Source organism: Bos grunniens, chromosome 19, assembly GCF_055505025.1.
Source record: "Bos grunniens cultivar Pamir isolate PY7600 chromosome 19, Bosgru_T2T1.0, whole genome shotgun sequence".
Classification (NCBI taxonomy): domain Eukaryota; kingdom Metazoa; phylum Chordata; class Mammalia; order Artiodactyla; family Bovidae; genus Bos; species Bos grunniens.
The window spans coordinates 38039346-38055790 of NC_141183.1; the positions used below are offsets into that span (position 1 = coordinate 38039346).

At 44.8% G+C, this 16445-nt stretch overlaps 1 protein-coding gene across 4 annotated transcripts in view; it reads right to left on the minus strand.

Annotated features, from left to right (window-relative positions):
* PITPNM3 (PITPNM family member 3) overlaps nt 1-16445 on the minus strand; it is a 97198-nt gene that overhangs the window by 57853 nt on the left and 22900 nt on the right. For all 4 annotated transcript variants that reach the window (XM_086359505.1, XM_086359503.1, XM_086359504.1 and 1 more), the window contains exon 3: nt 10946-11053. In XM_086359505.1, coding sequence (XP_086215631.1) covers nt 10946-11053 — 108 coding nt within the window. The remainder of the gene's footprint in view (nt 1-10945; nt 11054-16445) is intronic.

Genomic DNA, 16445 nt, shown 5'->3' on the forward strand with positions numbered 1-16445 from the left:
TGCTGTTAAAGTGCTGCACTCAATATGCCAGCAAATTTGGAAAACTCAGCAGTGGCCACAGGACTGGAAAAAGTCAGTTTTCATTCCAATCCCAAAGAAAGGCAATGCCAAAGAATGCTCAAACTACCACACAATTGCACTCATCTCACACGCTAGTAAAGTAATGCTCAAAATTCTCCAAGCCAGGCTTCAGCAATATGTGAACCGTGAACTTCCTGATGTTCAAGCTGGTTTTAGAAAAGGCAGAGGAACCAGAGATCAAATTGCCAACATCCACTGGATCATTGAAAAAGCAAGAGAGTTCCAGAAAAGCATCTATTTCTGCTTTATTGACTCTGCCAAAGCCTTTGACTGTGTGGATCACAATAAACTGTGGAAAATTCTGAAAGAGATGGGAATACTAGACCCCCTGATCTGCCTCTTGAGAAATTTGTATGCAGGTCAGGAAACAACAGTTACAACTGGACATGAAACAACAGACTGGTTCCAAATAGGAAAAGGAGTTCGTCAAGGCTGTATATTGTCACCCTGCTTATTTAACTTATATGCAGAGTACATCATGAGAAATGCTGGACTGGAAGAAACACAAGCTGGAATCAAGATTGCTGGGAGAAATATCAATAACCTCAGATATGCAGATGACACCACCCTTATGGCAGAAAGTGAAGAGGAACTAAAAAGCCTCTTGATGAAAGTGAAAGTGGAGAGTGAAAAAGTTGGCTTAAAGCTCAACATTCAGAAAATGAAGATCATGGCATCCGGTCCCATCACTTCATGGGAAATAGATGGGGAAACAGTGGAAACAGTGTCAGACTTTATTTTTCTGGGCTCCAAAATCACTGCAGATGATGACTGCAGCCATGAAATTAAAAGACGCTTACTCCTTGGAAGGAAAGTTATGACCAACCTAGATAGCATATTCAAAAGCAGAGACATTACTTTGCCAACAAAGGTTCATCTAGTCAAGGCTATGGTTTTTCCTGTGGTCATGTATGGATGTGAGAGTTGGACTGTGAAGAAGGCTGAGTGCCGAAGAATTGATGCTTTTGGACTGTGGTGTTGGAGAAGACTCTTGAGAGTCCCTTGGACTGCAAGGAGATCCAACCAGTCCATTCTGAAGATCATCCCTGGGATTTCTTTGGAAGGAATGATGCTAAAGCTGAAACTCCAGTACTTTGGCCACCTCATGCGAAGAGTTGACTCATTGGAAAAGACTCTGATGCTGGGAGGGATTGGGGGCAGGAGGAGAAGGGGACGACAGAGCATGAGATGGCTGGATGGCATCACTGACTCGATGGATGTGAGTCTCAGTGAACTCCGGGAGTTGGTGATGGACAGGGAGGCCTGGAGTGCTGCGATTCATGGGGTCTCGAAGAGTCGGACACGACTGAGTGACTGATCTGATCTGATCTGATCTGAAGACCTGTACACTGAAAACTATATGTAAAACATAATTAAAAGAAATTAAAGAAGACCTAAATAAATGGAAAGAGTTTCCACGTTCATGCATTAGAAGACCAATATTGTTAATTAGCAATACTTCCAAGATTGATCTATAGGATTCAACAACAATCCCTATCAAAATTGCAGGTGTATTTTTTTGCAGAAATTGGTTCTAAAATTCATATGGAAATTTGAGGAACACAGAAGAACCAAACAAACTTGCAAGAAAAGAACTTGCAAAATACAAAAAGTTGGTGGACTCCCACATCTGATTTCAAACTTACTATAAGTGTGCAGTAATCAAGACTCTGTGATACTGGCATAAAGATAGGCATATATATCAGTGGAATAGAAGTGAAAGTAAAAAAATAAATCCATATGTTTATGATCAATTGATTTTTGACAAGGGTACCAAGATAATTAAATGGAGAAAAGAATAGTTTTTTTCAATAAATGTTGCTAGTACCACTGGTTACCCACATGCAAAAGAATGAAGTTGAATCCCTACCTAACACCATATACAAAGATTAACTCAAAGTGGATCAAAGGCCTAAATATAAAAGTTGAAACTATGAAACTCTTAAGAGAAAACATGGAATAAATTTTTCATGATCTTGCATTAGCCAATAGCTTTTTAAATATAGCACCAAAAGCACAAACAATAAAATAAAAAACAAATAAATTGGACTTCATAAAAATTTTAAAATTTGTGCTCCAAAGGACATTAACAAGAAAGTGAAAATACAATCCACAGAATGAGAAATATATGTAAATTATATAACTCATAAGGATATAGCATCCAGAATATATAAAGAACTCTTACAGCTCTACAATAAAAAGACAACCCAATGTTTTTCTGGCCACACTGCACAGCATGTGAGATCTTAGTTCCTCAACCAGGGATCAAGCTGGTTTCCTCTGCAATGGAAGGATGACACCCTAACCACTCAACTGCCAGGGATTTCTCAAGACTATCCAATTTTAAATGGACAAAAGATTTGAATATATATTTCTTTAAAGAAGATTAATAATGACCAATAAGCACATGAAAAGAAGCTCAACATCATTAGTTGTTCAGTTCAGTTCAGTCGCTCAGTCGTGTCCAACTCTTTGCGACCCCATGAATCACAGCACACCAGGCCTCCCTGTCCATCACCAACTCCTGGATTTCACTCAGACTCACGTCCATCGAGTCAGTGATGCCATCCAGCCATCTCATGCTCTGTCATCCCCTTCTCCTCCTGCCCCCAATCCCTTCCAGCATCAGAGTCTTTTCCAATGAGTCAACTCTTCGCATGAGGTGGCCAAAGTACTGGAGTTTCAGCTTTAGCATCATTCCTTCCAAAGAAATCCCAGGGCTGATCTCCTTCAGAATGGACTGGTTGGATCTTCTTGCAGTCCAAGGGACTCTCAAGAGTCTTCTCCAACACCACAGTCCAAAAGCATCAATTCTTCGGCGCTCAGCCTTCTTCACAGTCCAACTCTCACATCCATACATGACCACAGGAAAAACCATAGCCTTGACTAGACGAACCTTTGTTGGCAAAGTAATGTCTCTGCTTTTGAATATGCTATCTAGGTTGGTCATAACTTTCCTTCCAAGGAGTAAGCGTCTTTTAATTTCATGGCTGCAGTCACCATCTGCAGTGATTTTGGAGCCCAGAAAAATAAAGTCTGACACTGTTTCCACTGTTTCCCCATCTATTTCCCATGAAGTGATGGGACCGGATGCCATGATCTTTTTTTTCTGAATGTTGAGCTTTAAGCCAACTTTTTCACTCTCCACTTTCACTTTCACTTGGGAGATGCAAATCAAAACCACAAGTATGTACCACTTCCTCCCACTAGGATGACGGTAACCCAAAAGACAGACAATAACGAGTGTTGGCAAGAATGTAGAGAAATTTGAACTCTTGGTAGGAATGTGAAGTGGTGCAGCCACTTTGGAAAAGAGTTTGTCAGTTCTCCCAAAAGTTAAACAGTTACCACATGATACAGCAACTCTACTCATATATATATATATATATATATATATATATATATATATATACTCAAAAGAAAATATGTTTGCACAAAAACTTGTACACAAAAATTTTTACAGCATTATTTGTAATAGCCAAGAAGTGGAAACAACCCAACGTCCATTGACTGATGAATGGATAACCAATATGTGATATACCCATGTGTGTGTCAGCCATTCAGTCATGTCTGACACTTTGCAACCCCATGGACTGTAGCCTGCCAGGCTCCTCTGTCCATGGGATTTTCCAGGCAAGAATACTGGAGTGAGTTGCCATTTCCTTCTCCAGGGGATCTTCCCAACCAAGGAATTGAACTTAGGTCTTCTGCACTGCAGGCAGATTCTTTACTCTCTGAGCCACCGGGGAAGCCACCTGATATACCCATACTATAGAATATTGTTCACCCTCAAAGTGGAATGAAGTACTGATTCAGTGTACAATATGGAAGGATCTCAAAAACATTATGCTAGACAAGACATCAGACACAAAAAACACATTGTTTGACTGCATGTATATGAAATTCCAGGGGCCTGGGGGTAGAAAAGTGGGAAGTGACTGCTCATGGATATGGGGTTTTTTTGTGGGAGAGGGAAGGGGGGTGACAAAAATATTCTGGAACCAGATAATAGTGATAATTGCACACCTTCAATACTATATTAAAAACCATAAAATTGTGCACTTTAAAGGGATGAATTTTATGATATGTGAATTGTGTCTCAGTTAAAAAAAGAACTTGGCAAGACTGCTTTCCTTGGACAATGTTAATGACAGCTGTGTGCTTCCTTAGACAATTAGAACCAAACTCGCTCCTGCTCTGTGTTGTAATCTCACTTATGGATCTTTGGCTAATTAATCCAGTCTGACGTGTGAGTGGTTTATTTCTATCCTCCTCTGACCTACCAGAAAACTCTGAAAAGAGCAAGGAGATAGATGCTCTAAAAAGCATAGAATGAGTCCAAGGCATCCATATTAGATTATTATGAAAAAGAATCAACCAGAGTGCCTGAAAATGAAAAGATGATTGCTTTTAAAACACACACACACACACTATATAGAAGAGTTAATCAGAAGAAAGGAAAGAGCCAAAGAAGAGAAAAATTCGTGCACTGTTGGTTAGCTGGAACCAGACTGCTCCAGAACCCAGCAAAGACCAGAACATAAGAATAGACAGGGAGAGTTGAGACATGGTTCCAGCACCTACCTAATAGAAGTTTTGGAAGGAAAAAACACAGAGAGAAATACTTGAAGAGATAATTGAAAGAAAATGTCACAGTGATGAAAAAAAGAGGACACCAAGTTCAGACGCGGCAAAGAACAAAACCTCATCTGCAAACTTGGTTGTGAGTTTAGAAGGCAAAGAAAGAAGCTTTTAAAAACTGAGTTTCAACAAGGAGGAAAAACAGATTACTCAGAAATTTGCCTCAGACGTCTGACCAACAACACTAAAGGCAAGAAGGCCACGAGGAACGTCTTCAAAGATAGTTTGGAAGATGATTACTGATGCAGGCAAACTTGCCAAATGAATGCATGTTGAGAAATGCAAAGACTTAGAAAATGATTATCTGCAGTTCCTACTTGAAAGAATGTCTTGAGATGTTTCAGTTAACAGACGAAGTAAATCCAAGAGGAAGTCGTGGAATTAAGAAGCAGCGGTGAAAACCATATACTACAAAGGATTAATTTACCTAATGTAAATCATTCCTCAGTAACTTAACTGAGAAGAATGAGGAGGAAGGGGGAGGGAAAAGGACGAGAAGAGAAGGGGGGAGATCAAACAAGCCCAGATCACTCTTGCCACTCAGTGTCTATCTGAAGATTCTGTGCAATGCAATTGAATAAGAAAAATAAGTAAGCTGGCTCAATATTGGCAAGGATATAATTGCTGAGATTTGTAAACAATCTGACACTCTCTCCCTAAAAAAAAAAAGAGTTAACTGACAAACTATTAGAGCTAATATGAAAATTCAGCCAACTAGCAGGAATTTAAGAGACAAATATTTCAAATCTATAGCAGATAAATTATTTATATCCATAAAATAGGTAAAGAATTCCTAGAAACCAATAACCTGGGTTCAGTCCCTGGGTTGGGAAGATCCCCTGGAGAAGGGAACGGCTACCCACTCTAATATTCTGGCCTGGAAAATTCCATGGACAGTATAGTCCATGGGGTTGCAAAGAGTTGGACATCACTGAGCAACTTTCACTTTCACTTTTAATAATAAAAAGACAATTCAATAGGAGATGAACAAAAGCCATAATTAAGAAACAGAAAAAAGAAAACAGTCAACACACTTATGAAAAAATGATCACTCTCACTAGCCAGCAAGTAAGTACAAAACAGAGCAAGAAAACGTCTTCACCTGTCAATCAGGTACAATTTTAATGTTTGATAAGATTAAGTCTGGTGAGCTTGTGGGAGAAATGGTTCACCTGATCCACAGTTGGAATAGATATACGTTCGCATGGCTCTTTTAGAAAACTGTTTAGCAGTATCTATTACAAGTTTCAACCTCTTATACTCTTCATGCATGGATCATTGTTTTAATGGTGAAAAATCCCGATGTCTATCAATGCACAGTGGTTAAATAAATTAGGGTACATCTACCGTAGAGAATACTATAATACGGGTAAAAATAACAAGTCCCCCAAAAGAGTCTCAAAGACAGAAAGAACAACAAGGTCCTACTTTATAGCACAGGAAACTATATTCAGTATCCTGTGACAAGCCATAATGGGAAAGAATATATATATACATAACTGAGTCACCTTTCTGTACAGAAGAAATTAACACATTTTAAATCAACTATACTTCAATAAATTTTTTTTTTAAAAAGCAAAATTCCTTTGGGGAAGCAGAAAAAAAAAAAAACCATCTACAGACAGTGGGAGAAAACACTCACACATGAGTAAAACTCTAAGCCCTTGCTACCTACCTATGGGTGTAGGGTCTAAATTTACACCACTCATGCAGAATGGAAACAAATCTGTAAATTCAGCATATAAATGTCCAAGATCAGTGAGACCCTCAGGTGCAGCAGAAATACAAGATCAATCTCTAGAACGACATTTTCAAAAGCTGGGGGACACAATAGTCCCATAGAAAAGAAAAGGGTGGGGTGCTAACCAGGATGAGGTCACAGTAAAAAATGAAGAAACAAAACTCATGGGGGACAGATAGTATGCATGCAGATACACACACACACACAATGCACACACACACATACAATGCGCACACACACACACACACACGCATGCACCAGAATTAGCACCCTCAAGAATTGGAGATAGCAGAGCAGTCTGAACGTGTCTATGCAACACAGGCTCTAAATGACTGAGAAGATCAAAGAACAGGCTATAGAACATAATTAAGGTTCAGAAGGAAGAAGGTCCAAATTCCATCTGGAATTTGCAGAGTGTGAAGTGGTTTCGGGACATCCAGGTGGAGCAAGTAGGGAGCTCTTGAAAGTATGAGTCTGGAGCCCAAGGGGGAGGTCTTGACTGGAGATGGATTTGGGGCCATCATCAAGGGTAGCTGTGATTGGCCAGGATATGAACCATGAGCAGGGGGGTGTCTCTGGAGTGAGTCCTGCGTTTAAGGGCAGGAACATTGAAGGAGGCAGGGTGAGAGCTTGATCTATATCACCACATTTTTTTTAAATTAGAGGATCATTGCAATATCATGATGGCTTTGCCATGCATCAACATGAATTGGCATTAGGTATACATATGTTCCCTCCCTCTTGAACCTCCCTCCCACCTCCCTCACCATCCCACCCCTCCTGGTTGTCACAGACCGCTGCGTCATATATCGAACTCCCACTGGCTATCTATTTTGCATATGGTAATGGATATGTTTCAATGCTATTCTCTCACATCATCCCACCCTCTCCTTCCCCCACTGTGTCCAAAATGTCTATGTCTCCTTTGCTGCCCTGCAAGGATTGTCCGTGCTATCTTTCTTGATTCCATAGGTATGCATTAATATACGACATTTGTCTTTCTCTTTCCAACTTACTTCTTTCTGTATAGCAGGCTCTAGCTTCATCCACCTCATTAGAACTGACTCAAATTGGTTCCTTTTTATAGCTGAGTAATATTTCATTGTGTATATGTACCACAACTTCCTTATCCATTCATCTGTCGATGGACATCTAGGTTGCTTCCATGTCCTAGTTATTGTAAATAGTGCTGCAATGAGCACAGGGGTGCATTTGTCTTTTTCAATTCTGGTTACCACAGGTGTACCACCAATTTTGACTTTTCCAGAAACTTCCTCTCCCCAAAAGAGTCTCCCGAGGCTCTCTCCTCAGGCCCCAGGCTCAGCCTGTCTTACTACACTGTTGCCTTGACCATGACCCTCTTCCTCTGCTGTGAGCTCCTACAAGGACCACGAGGCCAGCCTGCTTGTCTTTATTTCCCCACCATCCTGTGTTGAGCCCATGTCTCAGCCCAAAAGTGACTGTTGGAATGAATGAAATTGGCACGTGTGCTCTGCCGTGTTGTGGAAATTTACATTGTGAGTCCACAGAGGGATGGAACTCAGAAGGAATGAAACAGGTTTGGTTTCCTCTTCCTCATCCCCTCCTTCTCCCTCTCTCCTTCTTGCTCCCCATTTCATACTGAGAGGAAACAGCATCAGTTCTCAGACTCAGGCAAGCAACTGCCTCGAATCCAACCTCTCATGAGCTCCACAAAGTGTTTGCTAGAACTATATTTGTGCAAGACCTTTCCCTCTTCTTCCCCATCCCACGTTATAATGACCTGTCACTGAATGCACTTTGCAAGTATCAGCTCATTTAACGCGTACAACTTGTGTGCCAGCCCCATTCTGCAGATGGAGAAACCGAGGCTTGGAGAGGTGATGTGACTTTCCTGGCCACAAAGTCATGGAGTGGCAGGCAGGGCCAAGGTTCAAACCCAGACCTCTTAGCTTCCAGAGCTTCGGTTTCAGCCTCTCCCATCGACCTCCCTCGGCTTCCTCCTCCCCTGCCCTCCCAGCTCACACTGCTTCTCACTCACCACCTCCTTAGCTCACACTGCGTCTGAGTCACACATTCTTTGGCAGACAAGTACGGGCTGGGATGGGAGGGGATGGCCAGATGGGTGGTGAGTACAAGTCTGGGTTTGTCTTTTCATTGCTCCCAAACACCGTCCTGGGGAAGCACTTGGAGTCCATGACCCCTTCTGGGCTCCTGCCAGGTTGTGGGAATGGAGGAAAGAGCAGACCCAGTGTCTGTCTGCACATGTGTGGCTGGAGAGACAGGGAAATCGTCTCTGGACTGGTCTTAGGGACCAGACTCAGAGCCCATCCTTTCTGTAAATGTGACAGTGGTCCAGGAGGGCCCTGCCTTTAAGACTCTGGGTTGCTTGGACCTGATTTTGCAGGAGCTCAGAGCTGCCTTGTTGCTGTTATTTAATCAGTAAGTCATGTCCTACTCTTTGCGATCCCATGAACTGCAGCATGCCAGGCTTCCCTATCCTTCACTATCTCCCAGAGTTTGCTCAAACTCATGTCCATTGAGTCGATGATGCCATCCAACCATCTCATCCTCTGTAGTCCCCTTCTTCTTCTGTCCTCAATCTTTCCCAGCATCAAGGTCTTTTCCAATGAGTCTATTTTTCGCACCAGGTGACCAAAGTATTGGAGCTTCAGCTTCAGCACCAGCCCTTCCAGTGAATAATCAGGGTTGATCTCCTTTAGGATTGACTGGTTCAATCTCCTTGCTGTCGAAGAACTGCCCAGCTTGGTCCAGTTTGGAAGGTGAAGCCCTGGTCTCGGAATCAGGAGACTAGCAATCTGAGGGTGATGCTGCTACTAGCTTTGAAGGACCTTGGGCAAGATTCAGCTTCTCTGAGCCTTGGGTGCTTCGTTTGTAAAATGGAACAGTCATCCCAGGCCTGTGCATTTCTCAGGATGGGCCACCTGCTTTGGGGAGGGCTCTGAACGGGGGAAGCAGGGATGGGGACAGGGGTAAGAAAATGAACAGATGCTGGGGCAAGATGGCCAGTACCAAGATGGTCATTCTCCTGGGCTGAAGCAGGACCATTTCACTGAATACCTCCGGATTGGTAGCCCAGCCCAGACCATAACTGAGAAATTATGGGGTCAAGAGAGAAAGGAAAAGAGGAGATAGGGACGAGGGGAGTAAGAGGAGTGATATACTAGGGGGCTGGAGGGATAGGAAAAGCTAACAGAAGCAGAGGCACCCTGGATCCCAGATAGGGTTCTAGCCCCAGCTCTGCTCTTCACTCCCATGTGACCATAACCAACTGCAGCACCTCTCTGAGCCTCAGGTTCCCCTAAGTCATCCAAGATTTTATGAACTCCTTGGTTTCATCCTTCACTTGCCTTTCAAAGCCTAGCTCCATAGGTTCACTGTCAAGAATGCTTCCTTGAGCTTCTTCTCCTGCCTCCTTCTAAAATTCCACCTCTCCCCTCTGACCCAATAACCCTCAGATTAAGGGTTGACTCCCCCCACCCATGTTTTGACTTACATTGCATCGCATATCACAGCACAGAAGCCTCAGTTAAATCACCTTTGGTGCCTCCTGCATGCATGTGTGCTAAGTCGCTTCAGTCATGGCTGACTCTGTGCGACCCTATAGACTACAGCCCGCCAGGCTCCTCTGTCAAAGGGATTCTCCAGGCAAGAATACTGGAGTGGGTTGCCATGCCCAGGGGATCTTCCCAACCCAGGGATCAAACCCATGTTTTTTTTTTTTTTAACTTTATTTTACTTTTAAACTTTACATAATTGTATTAGTTTTGCCAAATATCAAAATGAATCAACCCATGTTTTTATGTCTCCTGCATTGGCAGGCAGGTTCTTCACCACTAAGTGCCACCTGGGAAGCCCTTGGCCCTTTCTACCAAGCACATATACATAGTAGCTGCTCAACAAATATTCTGCTCATGATGCTAAATGGTCAGATGGACAGGAGGGGTGGATGCCTGAAAAGATATGCCTGCTTTGCCTGCGGATTAAGCTCCTGGTCAAAACTCCCCTCCATAAAAAGGCTCTGGATTTATCCTCAGCCCCCTCCTTCTTCAACAATTCAACCAAAGGAAGTGACAACTCCAACTGCTGCTCTTCTCCCCTGCCCATTTTCAAAGGCTCCTCCAGTGGTTATCCTACCTTACCAGAAGATTCCAGCAACATAGGCCTGGCAATCCTAGGAGCTGGGACCCCACCACCTGCCCTTAACTACCCACCCTCCTGAATAATCATTCAATGGACAAAGGAAGCTCTGTTGAAGTATCCTAGAGTTTTCTGCCACAGAAAATCCTGCAGAAGTCCCCATGAGCATTCCTGAAGGCCACAGATTTCAGGGGTTGTAGGTGAAGTCCCAAGAGAGACAGATGACTCTTAACAGAAAACCCAGGTTCTAGCCCCAAATTGCCATCACTTTGACCCCCCCCACCACCACTCTCCAAAACACATATAGGTATACACCCAGACCTCAGAGGAACGGAATCTCACCTTGATGCTCCTCCAGTTTCCCCATGGTCTCAATCTGCTCCACCAGGTCATTTGAATTCCACTGGCTCATCCCGATAAGGATGGCATTCTTCCCTTCAGCCACCTCCTCTGTGGAAAGAAGCAGAGAGGGGCATGAACAGGCAAAGCTGTGTAGAGGTAGCCCTAACAGGAGCTTATATCTCAAAGGAGTGTTTATTTCTTCCTGTGAGTTGAAGTAGATTTCGACTATTGAAGGTGTCGGTAGTTACAGACAGGTATAAGACATGCAGAAAATTTTCATTCCAAGAATGCATTGTTGTATCCTACAGGACCTCCATGTTACAGTAAAAGAAAGTAACAAAGAAACAGTCATGAGAGAGACTGAAAACTCATAGAAGGCTGCATTCCTAGTGCCAAGAGTGGTCTTTCTTGAAAAGTAGTGTGTTTGGGAAGTAAAAGCAAAGCCCTGGAGTTTCCCTGGTGGTCCAGGGAAATTAAGAATCTGCCTTTCCATGCAGGAGACTCAGGTTTGATCTCTGGTCAGGGAACTAAGATCCCTCATGCTGAGGAGCAACTAAACCCATGCACCAAAACTACGGAGCCCACATGCTCTGGAGCCCATATGCCACACTAGAGAGAAGACCCTGTGCCACAGTGAAGACCCCACGCTGTGGAGTGAAAGATCCTACGTGCCACAGGCAAGACCCAATGCAGTCAAAAGTAAATACGTTAATTTCTAAAAAGAAAAGAAGAAGCAAAGCCTCGCCCCTGGGTAGCAGTTTTTCTTTCAGTGAATTACTTGACTTCTCTGAGCCTCAGTTTTCCCATCAGTAAAATGGGACTGGCAACATGTAATCATAGAGTTGTTATGAGGATTAAAGGAGATAATGAATATAAAGGTCTTGGTGCACAGGGGGCTGTTTATACATGGGAGATGTTAAGGACATTTCTTCATGCAAGGAGGGAGTTGCCATCAGTATTTAAGCATACCAAGATTTGGCTGGGATCAGAGCAGCTTTGGAATAACTGAGAAAGCAGAAGACTTCTGCCTCTAAGCTGTGAGCTATATGGAAACTTCAACCTACATCTCAACTTTATGAACCTCTTAATGTTTCCATCCTCCCTCTAGTCTTCCCTTCAACCCTGTCTCTACTCTTGTCCTTTCCTGGTCTGAAAGGACAGGAATTGGTGAATTAGAGGTGAATCAGAGGAATTGGTGAGGTCATATTCCCTAACCACACTGAACACCAGCCCCTGGGTCCTACACCTCAACTACACACATCTGGTGCTGTCCCTCATCTCAAAAAGGGACATTTCCTCAAGGATAAACCACAGGAATGACCCCACCCTCTCTTTAAAGAGTCAAGCCTTCCTGGTAAAGAGCTTTGCGCTTTTTCTCATAGAACAGACATTAAAGGGTACTGAGAAGAATCCTCAAGCTCATCATAACCGAGAAAAAATGGGTCTGATCCGACCCATTTCACTGCCAAAGAACTTCACAGAGCAGATGGAATCAATATGGTGGATCCGAAGCTTGGGGAACTGTCCAGAGTTCTGAATCCATAATCTAGACCCCATTTCAGGCTGGAACACTCCCCCTTCCTGTCTTACTTGATGTGTTTATTTGATCTATTTAATGACATTTATCAAATCTTTACTATGCATTGAGATTGTTATGTGCTTTACAAATATTAATTCATTTCATTCTCATAACAATGCTAAAAAGATAAAATTCTTATTATCTCCATTTTATAGACAAGGAGCATGGAATAGTTAAGTAACTTGCTGAAGATCACTGGCTAGAGCCAGGATTTAAACCCAGATATACTATTTCAAGAGTCCTAAAATCCTGCCTTCCTGATGGCTTGCCCTGGACATCCTGTATCGGCAGCCCAAGCGCCACACGCACCCAGACAATTTCCTGAGCCTGGGGTGTTCCATCTGGACATGGTTTACACCTGTGGGCTGCATTGTGTTCTGGGCAGAACTCTGACTGAATTTCAGTCCTGAGTTGCTCCAAGTGAACCCGTACCTTTACAGATGGCCCTCAACTGTTCCTGTTTTCTTATCTCTTAAGTAGGAATAACACTCTGGTTCCACAACTCTTTCTAGCAAGCTTTCATGAGAACAAATGACATAGTAAACTTGAAAAGTCTACACAAGTCAAAATGCTGTAAACAAATATCAGGTAGCATTAATGTTGGGGAAGCAGGATCACCGGGGGTTTAAGAGTTCTATTATGGTGTTAGATTGACTCTTTTCAATCCTGGATGCACCATCTGCTAGCGATCTGACCTTGGACAATGACCTAGGCTTCATGAGCCTCCATTTCCTCATCCATAAAATGATATCAGGGTAATGCCCATGTCATAGGATTGCTGTGAGGACTAAGTGAGATAATGAAGGTAAAGAGTCAGTAAGCATCAGTAGCACACAGTAGGAGCAAAGATGTGGGTAGAAGCACAGGAAGGTGAGGTACCACCCCTCTCACCACCAGAGCATGCGGTGTTCTCCTCTAATACTTAGTTCTGCTGCTGTCTGCCCCTATGTCGTTCTGTCCCAGCTCCACAGTGGAGGCGTCAGGGTCAGCCTGTAACCCACCTTGAGCGCCTGTGTCTCCTGGCTCAGTGACCCAATCATGCAGCGGTCTGCTTGTTCATTTAATATTCATCCTACAATGAATGGATTCTTGAGCAGTGCTATATGGCATGTGAGACATGACCTCCATCCTGGAGGAAATCAGTTTAGTGAAAAAAAAAAAAAAAAAACACATGGGAAATTGACAGTCAGATGAGCGAGCTAGGGCTCCTGGTCTAATGCTGGGTATACAGCAGGTGCTCACACATCCTAGCTTCCAGTTCCTCTGCCATGCATGATCCCTGTCTCTGGCTGTCTGTGACGCTATCAGAACCCCGAGAGCTCCCAGCTTCTGAGGCTGAGCGTGCACCATCCTTGGCATCTTTCCTCCTCTTCCTATTTATCTACCTGACCCGCCTCCATCTTTCCCTCACGGTCTTCTGTCTGTCTTTCTAGGAAATGCATCTCCTCTCAGACTCTCCGCATGGTCCCCTCTGCTTGACGTCTGGCCCTTTCCCTGATCTCTGTCCCTCTGGGTCCTCACGTTTCTCTGTCTCAGGCTCTCTGTCACATGTGTCCCTCCCTTTAGGCCTCCATCACAATGACTCTTGGCACTTGATCTGTCTTTATCCCAGAACCTCTCTCCTCTCTCTCTCTTTCTTGTCCTCTCTCCCTCTCTGGGCTTCTCTTTCTCTCTCTGCATGCCTGCCCCTCAGGATCTTTCTGACTCTGCAGGTCTCTGACCTCACTCTCTCCTTCTGGGTCACTGTCTCTCTTTCAGCTCTCTCCTGTGCTCTCTTGGTGTGTCTGTTTGTGTATCTGTGTTCGTGTGTGTGTGTGCACGTGTGTGTATCTGCGTGTGTGTGTCCTCTCCCATCCTGACTGAGTCTTGCTCTCTCTCCCTCTCTGCTTTCTCGTATTTTCCCTGGCTCCCTTGCACTCTCTGCACACTCCCCCCACAACCCATCCCTGTCTCTCCAGCTGCTCCCCCAGCTTGCAGACAAGCTTTCTCTCCCTCTCTAGGCCAATCCTCTGCCCCTGCTCTCAATACTCAGCCTTAGATCTTCAGTCTGGCAACAATGGGCTTGTCCCCTGAGTGGAAGCAAGAAACACATACACACACACCAACACACACATCAGCACACACACACACACACGGAAAGAGCAGCCAAGAAAGCTCCTTTTAGAGTCATTTAGACAAACCAGGGAGCCTCGTGCCTCAGCCCTGAGCCTCCGCTCTATTTCTCTTCATTGTAGTACAAGCCTCCCAACAGAGGCCATGAGGCCACAAAGGGCTTGTTCAGACAAAATCCTGGTTATTGATTTCGCTTTCCAACTACTGATGACTGCTCCTGGCGTGCCAGTTCCCAGCCCTGGTGACCTCTTGTGTGGACACGGGTTTTGCATGTACTTTACCCCTAGTGAACCCCAGCTCCTGCCCAGTCTAGGTGCCAGGCTCAGCTCAGCCCCCAGCACCATGACCCTGGCCTTGACCCCAGACTGACTCCTCCCCTGGCCAGAGCCTGGATACAGCAAAAGCCTTTCTTCCCACGCTGGGGCTTCTGTGTCTGCTGGACCCTCAGGACTTCAGAGCGGAGAATCTCCCTGCCCTGTGCCAGGCAGGCTTCACCTTCAGCTCATGGAGCCCAGGGCTCGGTCACCTCCCACCATCAGCTGGTCCAGTTCCCTCTCTCACTCCTTGCCACAGACCCACATGCCAGTCTTTCCAAGGACCTAGATACGCCCTGCTCTGAGGCCTCTGGGACACATGATCACTAACCTCCCTGGCTGCTGAATGTTTGCCCCATTCCCCCACCTGCAGCCATACCATCGCCCTCTCTTCATCACATAGGGGTCCCCACTCAGCCCATTCCCAAAAGCCTTTGGGGCAGCTCCTTGGCATCTGCTTCTCTACTTCTGCTCCTCCAAAGAAAGGGAGGATCAGGGGTCAGCGACACACCTGTGCTTTACATCTCTGGGGGCTCCTTTGTCCAGCTTCCAACAGCGACATCCTCCACTCCACCCATGAGACAAACCCTGTACCCTTGCCGTGCTCCAGAGGAGGGACTTGGAGCCCCTAGACTCAAGACATGCCTGAGGTCAGACAGTAACCAGTCAGTGCCCCAACCCTGGGGAGAACCTGGATGCTCTGAACCCAGACAACCTGTACCACTTTCCTCTGCTCCTAGAGATTCTGAGTTCTGGGTCTCCCTCCTGGAGCAGGAGCAGGGTGCCCAAGGCCACCCCAGAAACATATCTGGAAGGTACCAGGCTGGTCTGTCCTCACACAGAGCACTAAGCCGGTGCCCCCTTGCTCACTCTGGCCGCATCCACCTTCCTACTCACCGCTCCAGGAAAAGCCTTGCACTGCTGCTCCCCCTGGCCAGAACGCTGCCCCAGATCCCCACATGTCTCATTTCTTGTTATTCAGCTCTCAGCTCAAGGCTACATCCTCTGGGGACCTCCTACTCACTCAGTCACTCTATTACAGCCCCATATGTTATATTGGAGGGGGGTGCCTCCATTTTTCTAACAGCATTTGACACTCAATAAACTACTCATATTTAAAATGTACAATTTGAGAATTCCCTGGCGGTCCAGTGGTTAGGACTTGGCGCTTTCACTGCCAAGGGCCCAGGTTTAATCCTTGGTCAGGGAACTAAGATCCTGTAAGCGGCACAGGATGACAAAAAAAAAAAAAAAAGTACAATTTGATAAGTTTTGACATTTGTGCACACCCAGGAAGCCATCACCCCAATCAAGATAGTGGGCATATACCATCACCCTCAGAAGTTTTCTCCTATCCCTTTTGACCCCTCCTCCCCACCCCCAGGAGACCATAGATCTGCTCCTGTTGCTATATACTTGTTTGCATTTTTCTAGAGTTTTCTATAAATAGAACCATAGTATGCACTCTTTCTCAGCCTGACTCTTTTGCCTCCCC